The following is a 14247-nucleotide window of genomic DNA, read 5'->3' as shown; positions in this document are numbered from 1 at the left end:
GTTGGGGTGATGCTATCTATTATGGGTTCATGTATATGTTCAGTGTGTGCGTGAGTGCGTGAGTTTGTTGCTCCCCCTCTTTATAACCATATCATGACAAAAACTCTAATCTAATTATCCCTATGTTTTTTCCAAATCTCGTGCATAATGCCTTCTTTTTCCATATCTCCAAATTCTACTTTCTTCACTCCTTCTAATACGCCAATCATCATGTGTAACAGTGATCCATAACATGATCAGTACTTATACCAAATCCTCCTTATTTCCATTTGTAATCCTTCCTAGCATGCTTGCACTAACCAGTCCTTCTTTCTCATCCATAAATGTTTTATCTAAATAAACCCCATAAGTGATCTTAATAATATACTCTTTATTCTTGAAAGCTATACTAATCAGGGTGTGTGCTCCATAAAAAATACTTTTTGGGTCCAACGGCACACTCCTTGTGTATTTGCATAATTAATCCCTAACAATAGTTAATGTTTTCCCCTAGTTACTGACTGAAATCTCTCCTCAATAAATCTGTTAATACGTTACAAAAATTGTAATAATGTTTATAAAAAGATCATGCACCCCTCTCCTATAATGTATATACCTCCAGTCTTGGTGCTAGTGAGAATGCTTCCTCTCATTACTATTACTTCCCCATTCCAGATACAAATATTTGCATCAATGCATGCACATTTAATAGCACTACTGCAAAAGTGCTTATAACCTTATTAATTCCTGCTGTTCCCCATAAATGTTTCCCATGCTTAATCTAGTGCCACTTGCTATTACATGACACTTCTTTGTTATGTAATTTTTATTCATAATTATATTTTTATTTTCAGCGCATTCCTACCACCATGTGTGATCTTGGGCACATTTCTTTTTCTCCTGTACTATGCAGTGGGAGAGATGCTGTGCCCCCCCCCCTGACCCCTCTTTCTTTTCTGAGTTACTCTTCTGGCCTATGTCCTTACTGTCTAGTTACTTAAAGCACTTCTTTTGCCTTTATTGCAATCTTTGTCTTGCTGTTGCTCCCCCATGCCTGTGCCCCTTCTGATCATTATTTCTCCTTCTCTCCTTCAATCACTTTCTGATTTCCTTCTGCTGACATACATCCTTGCCTTCTTCTTGTTACAAACTCTCTAAAAAAACAGGGGTGCTCTCATGTGTTCTAATGTAATGGGCCTCATTATAAGTTTGCTGGTCCGGTAACAACGGTACCGGTAAGCTTGCTTGTACCGTTGTTACCGGACCGGAAAACTACGACTTCTGCTCATGGGTGCCTTCCCTCTCTGCCAGGTCCGACCTGGTGGTCATACGGGCACCCGCGAACACAGCATGTCCTCCCCATTCCCAGCGCCCGTGAATGGGGAGAATTTTTTTCTGGTGCCCGTGAATGGGCAATTACTGGGTCCGGCGGGGCCGTAATGGCCCGGTAATTGCCCATTCACGGGCGCTGGGAAAAAATTATACCAGTGGCAGCAATGCCTGTTATACCGGCACGGCCACCGCCGGTATTGTAATGACCCCCAATGTCTTATGATTAAGTCTTTCAAAAATAAAGTATCTGGCACAAATCCAATATAACTAATAAAACCTGGGAAGTCGCTTGTGTAATTTTTTTTAAAGTGGACACATTCTAGTGTAAAACAGTTTGCTCAAAATATGGTTAATCATACATGTTTTTTTTGGCCAAAACAAAAAATATTTCCCAAAAAGTATAGAGACTGCCACCAAATCAAAACCAAGGGCTTACCCACTCCCACAGCACATCCCTTCAACATAACATGTAAGAAATATCAAAACATATTTTCTCCTAAAAATCTACTCAATTTTCTATTTCTTCAACTGGTGTTTATTATATGAACCTTACGCTGAGCTCCTCTACTCAAGGATCACCGTTCTTGCTGGTATGTCTCACACAAAACCCTTAAAAATGAAAGTTAGTTCAAGGAGTTCTGGTTCTGGACTATTTTTCCATGAAAGTGGCACTCAGCGCCTGTTCACTTAAAGCTCTGTATTAAAAATAAATAAAATTCAAAATCATTCAACGTATTTCATCCTAACACAAATTACACATTTTTAAAATCTGTCTTAATTCATCATTCACATGAATTCTATGCCTGCCCACCTATATCATCTCTAGCCCTACTCATTCTTAACTCTTATACCTCTACTGCCATATGTTTTCAACCTTTCTTCCACAAGTGTATTTTTCCATATGCCTCAAATCACGCACATAAAAAAGGGATTTGATTTTTCTTTTTCCTTCAAATTAATCAATTTATTCAGCCCCTTTCCTTAATACTTTCAAACAAAACATCTTCTATCTAAATACCACCTATAACTGTTTTTACACGCCCTATGTGTCATTCCCATCATAAATATTTGTTTTTATCCTCAAACCATCATTTCATAATTCTGTCCATATGATCAACTCATAACTGCTACTATACAGCAATCTGCATTTTTCTGCGCAGTATATTTCAGCATCACATGACTCCTTAATTCAAAATGTGTTACCTACATATTTCTATCATCAGTGCCAAACCAAAATTAAAACCAACATTTTCCTTCTATGTCATAATTGCAACACGGGTCCATCCGGCTGCCTAAATATTCAAACTCTTCATATCATTTCTCCCAAGCGTCCTACATGTTTGGTGGCATCTATAATATAATGTTTCCTAAAGAAACTAGCCTCAATTAAAACTTAAATGATACATTTAAGCTGAACTGCATACATAATACCTGACACATTCTTCCTAGGAGTTCTTTAAAACATCTCCAAACTTCATAATTACATGCTAATTCATCACTTATGTGCAACTAAGCGACTATTGTTCTAACAATTGAGCTACCCAGCTTAACTTATGTTCATCTCTTGTGTTTCACAAGGAAATGCAAGCTATTTCTATGTTCTGCATGAACAATCGTACTCCCTCTTTTATTATGTTGAAGGTCGTAGTCCTGGTCCTTCAGCCACTTGTGTAAAGTCTGCACGGCAAAATAAAAAAATGTTATCTGTATTTGCCTGTCTCTCTAGCAGGCTACTATCAATCTTGCAACTAAATCCCTGTATGGCAATGCGCTATTATTTCTTAAAGTCTTTCATTTGTAGCCTAAGCTAAATACTGAAAACAGTAACTGCGGTGCTGCCTATATGAAGTGTTGGAATGCCGCCAGGAAATTTTGCGCTGTCCCTAACAAAAACACTGTATGTACATCTTCTAAAGTCTTTTGTTTCTTTGAAGTCTGCCCACACAATAAAATGTGTGCATGTTAGCCCTAAATGAGATATCATTTATAGAATTAGCATTTTTACCTAAAAGCTTGTATATATCTAAAAAAAGCTCTGCTTTTCTTCCAGTTTGGGGCACGTCATGTTCAAGCTAGTTGAGTCAGTTTACTCATGTAATGTGGCACTGTTATTTCTACACTTGCAGCTCACAAACGAGCCTAATTTTAGGAAAGACTGTTCCTACCACATGAAAAGAAAATGCTGTATCTTTCCAAGCCTGTTTCATCTGTAATTTAATTTTAAGACTGTCTTCACTGTTATAAATGTATTATCAGCTTGGGGAGTGCTATCTCTTGTTTGTTATTTGAACATGAATCGTGCGCATTTTAGCCAAAAATGCTCGCAAATAGAACAACCACTGTGAAGATTTAAAACACAGGGCAAAACTTAAAGTGGGACAACCTAATTAATTTAAACTAAACTATGAATTATTTATCTCTTGTACTCGACGGAAGGTGATTTACATCTTGACTGGTAAAAAATACGGCCCTGTTGCTATCAACAGACAAACACATCAAAACCAGTCATCACTGGTACATGACAAAACAATACCATTTCAAAGAATGTTTAAACTGACACAAATAAATCCTCACATCTCTGTTTTCCACACAATGGTATACATTACTACAAGGCTGGCTGGCTGGCTTTCTGCTCTATCAGGCACAGGGAAATGCACCAAAGCATTGGGTCAACTGCCTTACCCATCTGTCTTCTGCGCAAATCCCCTATGTCTGTCAGTGCAGGGGAACATGGGTTCTTGCCGTCTTTGAAGTTTTTCAGATGGTCCCTTCTTGTGTGGTCGCCAAATGTTAAGATGAACTCGCAGCCATTATTCTCTTACAGCCGGCTATGTTGTCAACACATACTTCTTGTGTGAGAAAGGGAGCTATTCATTTATTCACTCTTCTTCATAGCCAAACAAAAGGAACATCTCACACTTACCATGCATACATCATGGGTTTTATACACTGAAAATGGATTGTGCAACAATTTATTCTAATGTGGACCATACAGATTTTAATTGGTCCTTCTACTAAGAGGTCAAACTACCATTAACATCCCATTGGACACAAAACACTTTCTGTTTGGGATGACTAGTTATTTCCTGAATGACAGGCAATTTTAAAAACTAGAAAATTGCAGTTCTTAAACACATGAATCTGTATGCAAATGTGCAAATCTAGGTAGTTTCCCAAATCTCACATGACCATGCAATATGTTGCAATTTTTACACTGAATCAAAACAATGTTCTGAGAATTCCACATGTGTTGCTGATTTCTTTCGCACACGGTGTTCAGAACATAGATAAGCTGCCTGGCTTTCTTTTAGCTAATCTTTCCAGCCTGGTGTGCCAAGTTTCACTTTCAAAACAGCACTGTGAAAATACTCTATATTCTCTAATTTGTTGCTAAATCATCTCATACTAGTTTCTGTTCAAATACACTCCCATTTCTGCACACAACACTTCATTACTGTGTTCTCAGTTATTTTCTAAACACTGTGGGATTCAGAGATTTGCAGGCATTTGAACTGACTATCCATGAATTCATTATCTTGCTAATGTACTATCCTGCATATCTTTAACATATTCTAGGCTATTGTCTTTGTTATGCAAGTATGTGTGTAATGTAAGCATACTTTTTATATCCTGTGCTACCCTAAACAGTCAATAATCCTGATTTTTGTGATGTTGAACAGAAGAGTGAATTACTGGCCCTAATTACCACATGTATCTGTCTAATAAAGGACGGTGAGGGTGTAGGCCTCCTATACACTTAGACTTTTGAGAAGTGGTTGCCAATGCAGCCGAACACATCCCTGAAAAAGAAATGATTGTCAGATCCAAAGTCCTAGTCTCTGATGGCAGAGGACCGGCACACCAAATGCTGTAACCAGGGCTGGACACAGCAGACTGTGAGTAGGCCCATGGCCACAAGAATGTTGGTCAGGTGCCACTCCTGGCTAAGGACGTTGGAATTTGTGGGTGATGTCCAAACCAGATTGTTGGCCATGCCATTCGATGGCAACCTTTTTGAAGCTAAGGGTGACAACACCCTCCAGGAGGTTCATTCATCAAAGGCGATGGCTAAGTCCTTTGGGCTTGCCGTGCATCAGCCCTCCGCACAACCGTGGTTCCGCAGCATGGGTTTTCACCCCTTCACTGCCTTTCCCTGAGAAGCTGTGGCCAGTCTGCCCTGGGAAGAATCAGACGCTTCCCGAGAGGTAGGGGAAGAGGTGCCCAGAGGGGTGTTGTGGCCACGGCCTCTGTCCCCACGCATCCCAGGGCAGCAAACCTCAGTGATGGGTTTTACCACACATCTGTTGTGGGCGGCTTTGCCTCCGATTTCTCTAGGCACCCCCGGACCATGGTCCCTCTGCAGCCCCCTTGTCTATGGACACCATGCTCCTGGAGGAGGTCTGTCAGCCTCTGATGAAAAGCGCAATCAAACTGGTTCTGCACACACATTGTGGTAGGCTGTGCTACTTCACCAAGTTTCTGGTGCCGAAGAAGGACGGAAGCTTGCACCCCATTTTGGATCTTTGGTTGCTGAACTTGTTCATACGCAAGGACAAGTTCAAGATGGTTAATCTAGCCAAGATCCTGATAACCCTCGATTTGCAGGACTAGTTGGTTTGCCTGGATCTTCATGACTTCTACTTCCATGTGCCGATTCATCTAAAACACAGGAATTACCTGAGGTTCGTAGTGGGCCAACATCATTACCAGTTCAAGGTCCTGCTGTTCAGACTTTCATCAGCACCCAGGCTTTTCACTAAGCTGCTGGGAGTGGTAGCGGCTCGCCTCAGGAGAGAAAGCATCCATGTCTTTCCCTACCTGAATGATTGGCTCGTCCGAGCTCGCTCCCCAGAGCTACTATTGGAGCATCTACTCAGCACATGCACTTTATTACACAGTTTGGGTTTTCACCTGAACTTCAAAAAGTGCCAGCTTCTGCCAGCCCCGTCTCTCCGATTCTTCGAGGCAGTCTTGGACACTCACCTGGGCATGACCTTCCCACCCGAGGATCGAGTGGCGAACATCTTTCGGATGGTCAATGCCCTCCAATCACAGGAACACCTCAACTTTCCTGCGCCTTCTGGGCCTCATCGCCTCCTGCATCCTTTTGGTGCTGGAGGCGAGAGTCTGCATGAGATCGCTTTCCTGGCTTCTTCGTTGCCAATGGTCACAGTTCTAGGGCCACATGTCAGATTTTCAACAGGTCTCGAACCAGGAGACCCAGTTTCTCATGTGGTGGGCCGTGTGGGACAACTTGCTGAGAGGCACGTTCGTCCGTCAACCTTGGCATCTGGTGACAGTGGTCATGGATGCATCTCTGACTGGTTGGGGTGCTCACCTGTCAGACCTGACAGTGAGCTAACTGTGGTCTCCCGCCAAGTTCCGGGAACGCATCAACTTGCTGGAGCTGAGGGCGATGAGGCTGGCCCTGGTCGCTTTCCTTTCTCTCTGTGAAACGCTGTGCTGATTCTGATGGCCAACACAGCGGGCATGCACTACTTCAACAAACAAGGTGGCAAGGGTTCTTTGTCTCTGTGCAGAGAAGCAATGAAGCTGTGGTCCTGGTTTCTGGAGAACAGTGTTTCTCTGACGGTGGCTCATCTAGCCGGACACAAATAGGTCTCAGTGGATGCCTTGAGCAGACAGACATCGGCCTCCCATGAGTGGGAGCTCTGTCAGGAAGTTCTGGCGGAGATCTCCTTTTGGGGAACTCCTCAAGTGGACCTCTTCGCTTACAGTGCCAACCGGAAGTGCGAGTTGTTCTGCTCCAGGGAATTTCCTCATCAGGAGTTTTGGGGGACGCACTGATGCTCGAGTGGACTTTCGAACTCCTTTATATGTTCCCGTCTATCCCTGTCATTCTGCTGGTTCTTAGGAGTTTGCGCCAGTTCGGAACCACAATAATCTTGATCACCCCAGACTGTGCCTAGAGAACTTGGTATCTGGAGCTGCTGGACATGTCCATCTGCCCTCCCTGGGGCCTTCCGAGGAGAGTGGTCTTGCTCTCCCAATCGGAGGGGCGGGTCCTCCGTCTGAACCACAGCAGCCTGAGCATTCGTTATTGGCTACTGAGAGGCTGAGATACAAGAAGTGGGACTTGTCAGACAACGTCCTCGATGCGCACCATTCAGCTCAGAGGCCTGCTATGAAATCCATTTATGCCTGCAGGTGGCGTACATTTTTACTTTGCTGGGAGAGGGACCTGGATCCCTTTATGCTGCCCTCTGTCTCCTGTTTTGGATTTTCTGCTATCTTTGGCGCAGGCGGGCCTGCAGATTGGCACTGTGAAGGGTTACCTTGCTGCTATTTCAGTGTTGAAAAGGTCCCCAGAACAGGAATCATTTTTCGCAATCCTCACTGTTAGGCAGTTTTTGCAGCTTTGTGTAACTAGTTTCCTCCCCTCCAGTGTGTGGTTCCGGCATGGGATTCAAATTTAGTTTTAATGTTTCTTATGGGTGCTCCGTTTGAGCCCTTTCACTCCTGTTCTGTTAGATTGCAAACCCTTAAGGTGGTTGCTATCACTTCCGCAAGACGGGGGAGTGAGCTCCAGTCGTTGTTTGTTTTACCTCTCTTTTTGTTTTTTCCAAAGAGAAAGTGACATTGAGAGTGAGACCCTCCTTTCTTCTGAAAGTGGTCTTGGATTTCCATCTCAGAAGGTCTATCTTCCTGTGGTTTTTTTCCATCCCACCCTTACAAGGCTGAGGAATGATTCCATCGGTTGGACCCGGTATGGGCCCTGTAGTTCTATGTCTCTCGTACTAGAGAGGCTAGGAAAGATGGCCAGCCTTTTGTTGGTTACCCTGGTTCTTGTGCTGGTTGGGGTGTCACGAAGCAGACCCTGTCCAGGTGGATCATTGTCTGCATCTCACAATGCTACGATCTGCTGGACGAATGTGCCCGAGGGTCTCAGAGCTCATTCTGCCATGGGAATTACTGGCACCTCTGCCCTGCACAGGTGAGTCCCGGTGCTGGACATTTGCCAGGCAGCAACGTTGGCATCTTTGCACATGTCTGCTAAGTATTATTGCTTTGGTTTCCTTTTGGGTCAGGATGCTGTGAGGAATCTGAGGTCGTCCTCACTTCTTTATCCAAAATATCGTCTCCCCAGGTGGCCAGGGAAAGACCAGCGCTTTCGGGTTCCTGACCCTGGGGATGGATATGCGAGGGAGGATCATCTGTGACGAGGCAGCTTGGGGAGTGGGGATGAGGCACCCTTTGATGACATGGTATAACCCATTTCCCTTTCCTAGGGAACCAAATATCTCCCAAGAATTTATAGGGCGTTACAAATCCTGTCCCTATTTTACCATTGATATTTACTCACATACACACCATTTTCGTACTTGGACGAAGAACAGTACCAAACACCACTTTGGTACTGGGACGAGGAAGATGACAACACAAACAACAACATGGAAAAGGGACTCCCGCAAAGACAGTGAACGGTCTAGTTGTGAGAAGACCAATCAGTCTGATGGGGACTTTAAAATCCCCAGAACCTGTTAAGGCGTGTTCAGAGTGGGTGAAGTCAGCTGGGTAAGCCAGTTTGGAACAGGAGGTTGGCGTCCTACCACAAAGGTTTGTGTTACTTTACATACACATTTTCTGCAAAGATTTTAACATTTAAGATGCTTAGTATCAGTGGAGCTGTATACTTTAGCTCAATTGAGAAGGCAGCAAAAAACACATGTAAAGTGAATTTTAGCTTATTTATTTAGCCAAAATCAAGTGAGTGCGGATTTGATTCTGCATAGTATTTTTTAGTTTTTTTTGGCAACGCCTGCCTGTTATTTGACAGACATATTAGCAAAACAAGGAAAAGCAAAAGAACAAGACACAAATAAGTTCAAACTACTCATAAATGAACATTAACATGACAATGCCATACATAAATGCAAGACAGTTATTCAGCAGTAAATGCTTCCGGGGTTGACCTCTATATACATCACATTTCAATACTTTAAATGTTTTTATAGAACAACCACCATGTGATCTCATAACAATAATGAGTGAACTGTAATAAATGGGCTCAAACTAGTCTTCACTAGTACATCCTTCTTGTTACTTCCGAGGTGTACTAAGTATTGGGAGGTAACCTAGTCTTTGGTCTACGTCTAGATGTAGATCAAGTGATGGTACGGGACATGGATGGCATGCCCATGCGTTGGAATATCCCGTGACGTTTCGGCAAAAAAGCCTTCTTCATGGGCCTGGACCGGGTCTCCCTGGATGGAGAAATAAAGTGAGGACTCAATTAGTGTTGTGCTCACCTTGGTGTTGTGCTTGGTGTTGTGCCAGGTGGCTCATTGCCCTCCCTACCTGCCCCTCTTGCGGGAAGCTAGTACACCACCAGTTCTAAGGTCCCTCAGCTTCAGAGTGCTAGGGGAAAAGTGTGGAACTGAGGTTATGAGGCGCACCACCACTGTATATAGTGGCCCCAACATCATATCTGACGCAGGGCGTGTTGGGTCATCGGACGGAGCTGACGCAGAGCCGACACTGAGCCCCACTGTGCCCCCTGGCGGCGCAAAAGTTTCCAGTGAACAGCTGTGCTGGGATAGGGATATCATAGATAAGAAATCTCTTGGAGGAACATCCATTTACCTCAGTCCCTGTTTTCTCATAAAAGTTGGCTGTGGTAAACCACAGCATCCACTGTGTTTCTTTTCATGACCACCAGAGAGCACGTGTCCCATTGGGCACGGATAATCCTGAGAATGCTTTTGCTCTCCTTTGTGCTGCCACCCTTTAGTCTCCAGGATTTTCCAAGCTTGCAAATATGGGGGATTCTAGGGATGTTATTGGTATTGTTCTTCTGTGTTTCATGGATACTTAAGGCTTTGGGAAACCTAGGGATAACCCATGTTTGCTGTGCATCCCTTGAATTCCCCCAGTCATAAAGTAGTCACTTGTCGTTGCCAGCCTACTTAAAAACACCCATGCCTTCTTACTGGAGGGATCTCCTTGCTTTCTCCCCCTCAGGAGGAATCAAAGGTCCCAGAATTGGGGAAGAGCGAGAAGGGCGACTAATACCCTTTTTAAAATGTCAGTCCACAGCTTCCCATCCAACTCTCGTCCTCTCTTCCCTCCCTCCCATGTTGTAAGCTGAGTGGTGTGTTCGTCTAGCCATAGACTTGTATTTACAGGGTGGTTGAGTCCAAATTCTCATTCCTCAGGAATCGGGTAGCCTGTCAAGACATATGATTCCTGAGGATTTGGACTCCATCGACCTGTATATAGCAGTGTGTGGCTAGTGGAGCACACTTCTCAGTTTACAGCATGGGAGGGAGGGCAAGAGATAAATGAGTGGGCATGAGCTTTGCATTTTTAAACTGGCATAAGTCACCCTTACCGCTCCACCCTAATTCCGGGACATTTTCTCCCTCCAGAAGTGGAGAAAGCAAGGATTGCCCTCCACTAAGAAAGCATGGGTTATTTTAAGCAGTTTGCCAATGCAAAGACATGTAACTGCTTTATGACTGTCATTTGATCTATATCTGTTTAAGTGACCACAGTCCTGTTTGTGTTATTTCTCCCAGGATTGTTGAGTACCTATGATTGTCCTCATCATAGAATTTATATTCGTAGAGCACCGACCAAAGAAACTGTGGTATATTACATGGGTTGTTGATTTGTTTGTTTGTCTGTCCGAGGCAGTGCATTGTTTACAGTTTGATTTAGGTCAAAGAAGATGAACAGTACAAAACTCCATCTTCATAAATACTTTACTGTCTAATGAATCCGCTTAACGAAGCATTTCATTTTGGAATGTTCATTATCTCCTTTGTACAGTCTAATCTTCTGCTACTAATTCAGTGCACAGTTTAATTGCTTCTTATTTATTTAGAAATGGAAAAGGAATTGTTTTGACGGACAGAAATGGTATGTGCAATGTCATGTTTTAAACCAATTTAGTTAATATTCACTCTCTGCTCCTCTTTCTCCCATTCAACAGAACCATATCCGGTCGATCGAGTCCGGCGAAACAAACCTGGAAGGGGCAGTAGGTGTGCAATGCTTAGACATTATCATTTGTAGACCCAAAAATGTTTGTAAATAAAGTTTGTCCTCTGAAGGTAATAATGTCTTGTTTTGTTTAATGAACAGGCCAGGCTGCCTCAGAAGAACTGATCAGAACAACGTTAGCAGCATTTGAAGCTATAACTCAGCATCCAGTATTGTTGACACTTCATCGCTCCACAGTAAGTGTTGGCAACACATCAAATAGTCCTTTCATAGTTGCTGCCAATATTTCCGCAGATGGTTCTAAATCAAGATTTGTTGGCATCATGTCTTATATTCGAGAAACTGAAATGCATTTTGTTTGCTGAAAACTAGAGTTCTGGTGGCAATGTCAGATTCGTTATTTGTCCATTATTTGTTTTCCAAGCTTTTATTTTATTATAACACTAATTCAATACAGTAGAGTAAATACTAACAAAACCAATACAAATTAAGTCTAGGCATAAATCAAATAGGTCACGGCAAAAACAAACAGGCCCCCAATCTCCTCACAGGTATAAGTTAGATGAATCTTGACTTACAATCTATTATTGTTGCAGCGCTGCAATTATACTACTCCCTGATTGCACCGTGAGTTGCAAATAAGCAGGTATGCATCTCCATATCATAACAGTGACAGGTTTTTAAGTAGCGCAGGTATATGCAGCATATTTACCTCGTCTCTAACGTAATCAAGAAATGGTGACTAAACCTAAACATATGAGGGAAAAGCATTAGAATCCAGAGCAGACAGCTTTTTCCATGGCAAGGGCTTCCCAAATTCTTATCCAATTATCCAATAGACGGCCTTCCTTAGATTTCCAGCCCTTTGGAACCGTCAAACAAGCTGTATTTAGTAAATGTGATGTAAGGTTGACATGCTGCCTGACATCGCATAAAGCCAGGTTGTTATTTAGAACCACCATGAGTGGATCCATAGGTAATTGCACTCCAAAAATATCCATGATTTTTGTCAGCTATTCCTTTAAAGAAATTGGGGCTCTAAAGCACTACCACCATGTAACCCAACTTCCCAATCTGTGCACAAAACCAACAGCATTGTGCAGGAGAATTGTGATAAAAGTGGCAAATCTTTTCTTGGGTCATGTAGCAACCTAGTAGTATTTGAGTCAAAGTTGAAAATCCTCACGCGTCCGCGCTTGTCCAATAAAGTTCACAATAATTGTCCAGATAGAAAGAGTCCCAAAGTCTTCAACTGCTTGGTATTTCACTTGACATAGGTGAGACAGACACACAGAGAATCCGTGAAGTGACTCCATACAGGACACCCCACCAAATCTTTGACTCCAACGAGGGGGACGGCTGGCTTGAGCATTATCCATATCATTTAATACTTACTTCAAAGGAACGCTTCAATCTATTTATTGATAAACTATAGAAAAAACCCATTTGACTAATGCAGAGAGATACCCATTTGCCTTGAAAAAGACTTTAGTCGAAACACGTGTTGGCTGTTTATGCAAACTTAATTACCAGCCAATAAACTGTAATACCAAGCAGTTGAAGACTTTGGGACACTTTGTATTTGGACAATTATTGTGAACTTTACTGGAGTGCAAGTGGTTTTTTTCACCTTTGACTAGTATATGTAGTGGTATTGGGGTTAACCACATACTACTCACCACGCAGCTGGCACACAATTCTCCTATCTCCCCAGAGCAATATGACACACTCTATCCCTGTTTCAGGTTTCCTAGTAGTATTTGATATGGATATTCTTTGAATGTTGTGTATCTTGAATCCTTTCACACCCTGTCCTATGCATAGGACCATGATTCAGGTGATATTGTTATGCCCAAATTTAGTTCCCATTTAGCCATATATGACTGTATTTCCTTGCTAGTTTACTGATCGAGCAACATATAACACTGGGACAGATGTTTACCCGGAAACCCATCTACTGCAGCCACCTCAATTCCTTTGGCTTCTCGGATACCTGCCGTGTGTATATTTTTGTCGGATTGCTAATACTTTATTCACAGATATCTAAAGCGTTGAAATTCCGTGAGATCAAATTTGGTTTCACATTTCTCAAATGTAAGTGTGGGACCCATTTTCATATAAGGAACCCAACGTCAATTTCCCATTTGTTTCCCAGGCTGCGAATGGCTATTTATTAAGACACAGAGTGAATTTGATATTCCCCAAAACCGGGGTCAGAAGCCCTAAGCCATCACTGACCTTTATAAGCGGTTTTCCTCTATCCCAATATGTAAGAGAACATGCTGTGGATGAAAGCCATGCAGCTTCCTTAGTGAGAAAAGATAAATCAATCAGTGGAATGTGTGTGGCATATTTACTGTACTTTACGTTATTTGTAATGCGCACATTGGACCCGGAGGCATTAGGGCGCAGACAAGGTAATAAATAGACATAAAAACAGAAAGTGCGGGTGCAGGAGCGAATAGCTACAGCCAAAAATAATGGTAGACACAGCATGTGATTAAGAAAATAGCAGGGTTTTTAAGTCTTTCTTAAATGTCATCAGCAAGCTTTGGCATCTTAAGGCTGCCGGAAGCTGATTCCAAAGCACGGGTGCCGCTAGAAACAAACAGACCCTTCTCACCCTTGTTCAATGTCTCTCCAATATTTGGGGGTAGGTGTCAGACTTCAATTTATGATGCGCTATTCAGTGCTGCAAATGGATAGTAAGTGGAATTTAGGAGTGTTGTTTTCACCGCACTTGATAGATGCCTTGCATCGGCAACATACTCTGGGATTATCTCTGCTGACTTCACTTATATTTGTTTTGAATTCTCTAGGCCACATGTATGAAAACAATAACAACAACCAGAGAGACCAAAAATTGCTTTTATCTACAGTGAACTGAAAAATATAATTTATGTAAGGGTTCATGCTGGCACAAAGCAAAGCGGGTGCTGTTGGAATTCTTATTCCATCTGAGACTAACAA

At 42.7% G+C, this 14247-nt stretch overlaps 1 protein-coding gene across 2 annotated transcripts in view; it reads left to right on the top strand.

Annotated features, from left to right (window-relative positions):
• Window positions 1-14247, top strand: part of ULK4 (unc-51 like kinase 4) — a 2742936-nt gene that overhangs the window by 1359336 nt on the left and 1369353 nt on the right. For both annotated transcript variants that reach the window (XM_069648276.1, XM_069648275.1), the window contains exons 26-27: window positions 11267-11318; window positions 11419-11513. In XM_069648276.1, coding sequence (XP_069504377.1) covers window positions 11267-11318; window positions 11419-11513 — 147 coding nt within the window. The remainder of the gene's footprint in view (window positions 1-11266; window positions 11319-11418; window positions 11514-14247) is intronic.

This window comes from Ambystoma mexicanum, chromosome 2q (genome assembly GCF_040938575.1).
Source record: "Ambystoma mexicanum isolate Mex_15411 chromosome 2q, UKY_AmexF1_1, whole genome shotgun sequence".
Taxonomy (NCBI): Eukaryota; Metazoa; Chordata; class Amphibia; order Caudata; family Ambystomatidae; genus Ambystoma; species Ambystoma mexicanum.
Note: the sequence above shows the minus strand (reverse complement) of the source record. Positions and strands in the feature narration are given on the sequence as shown.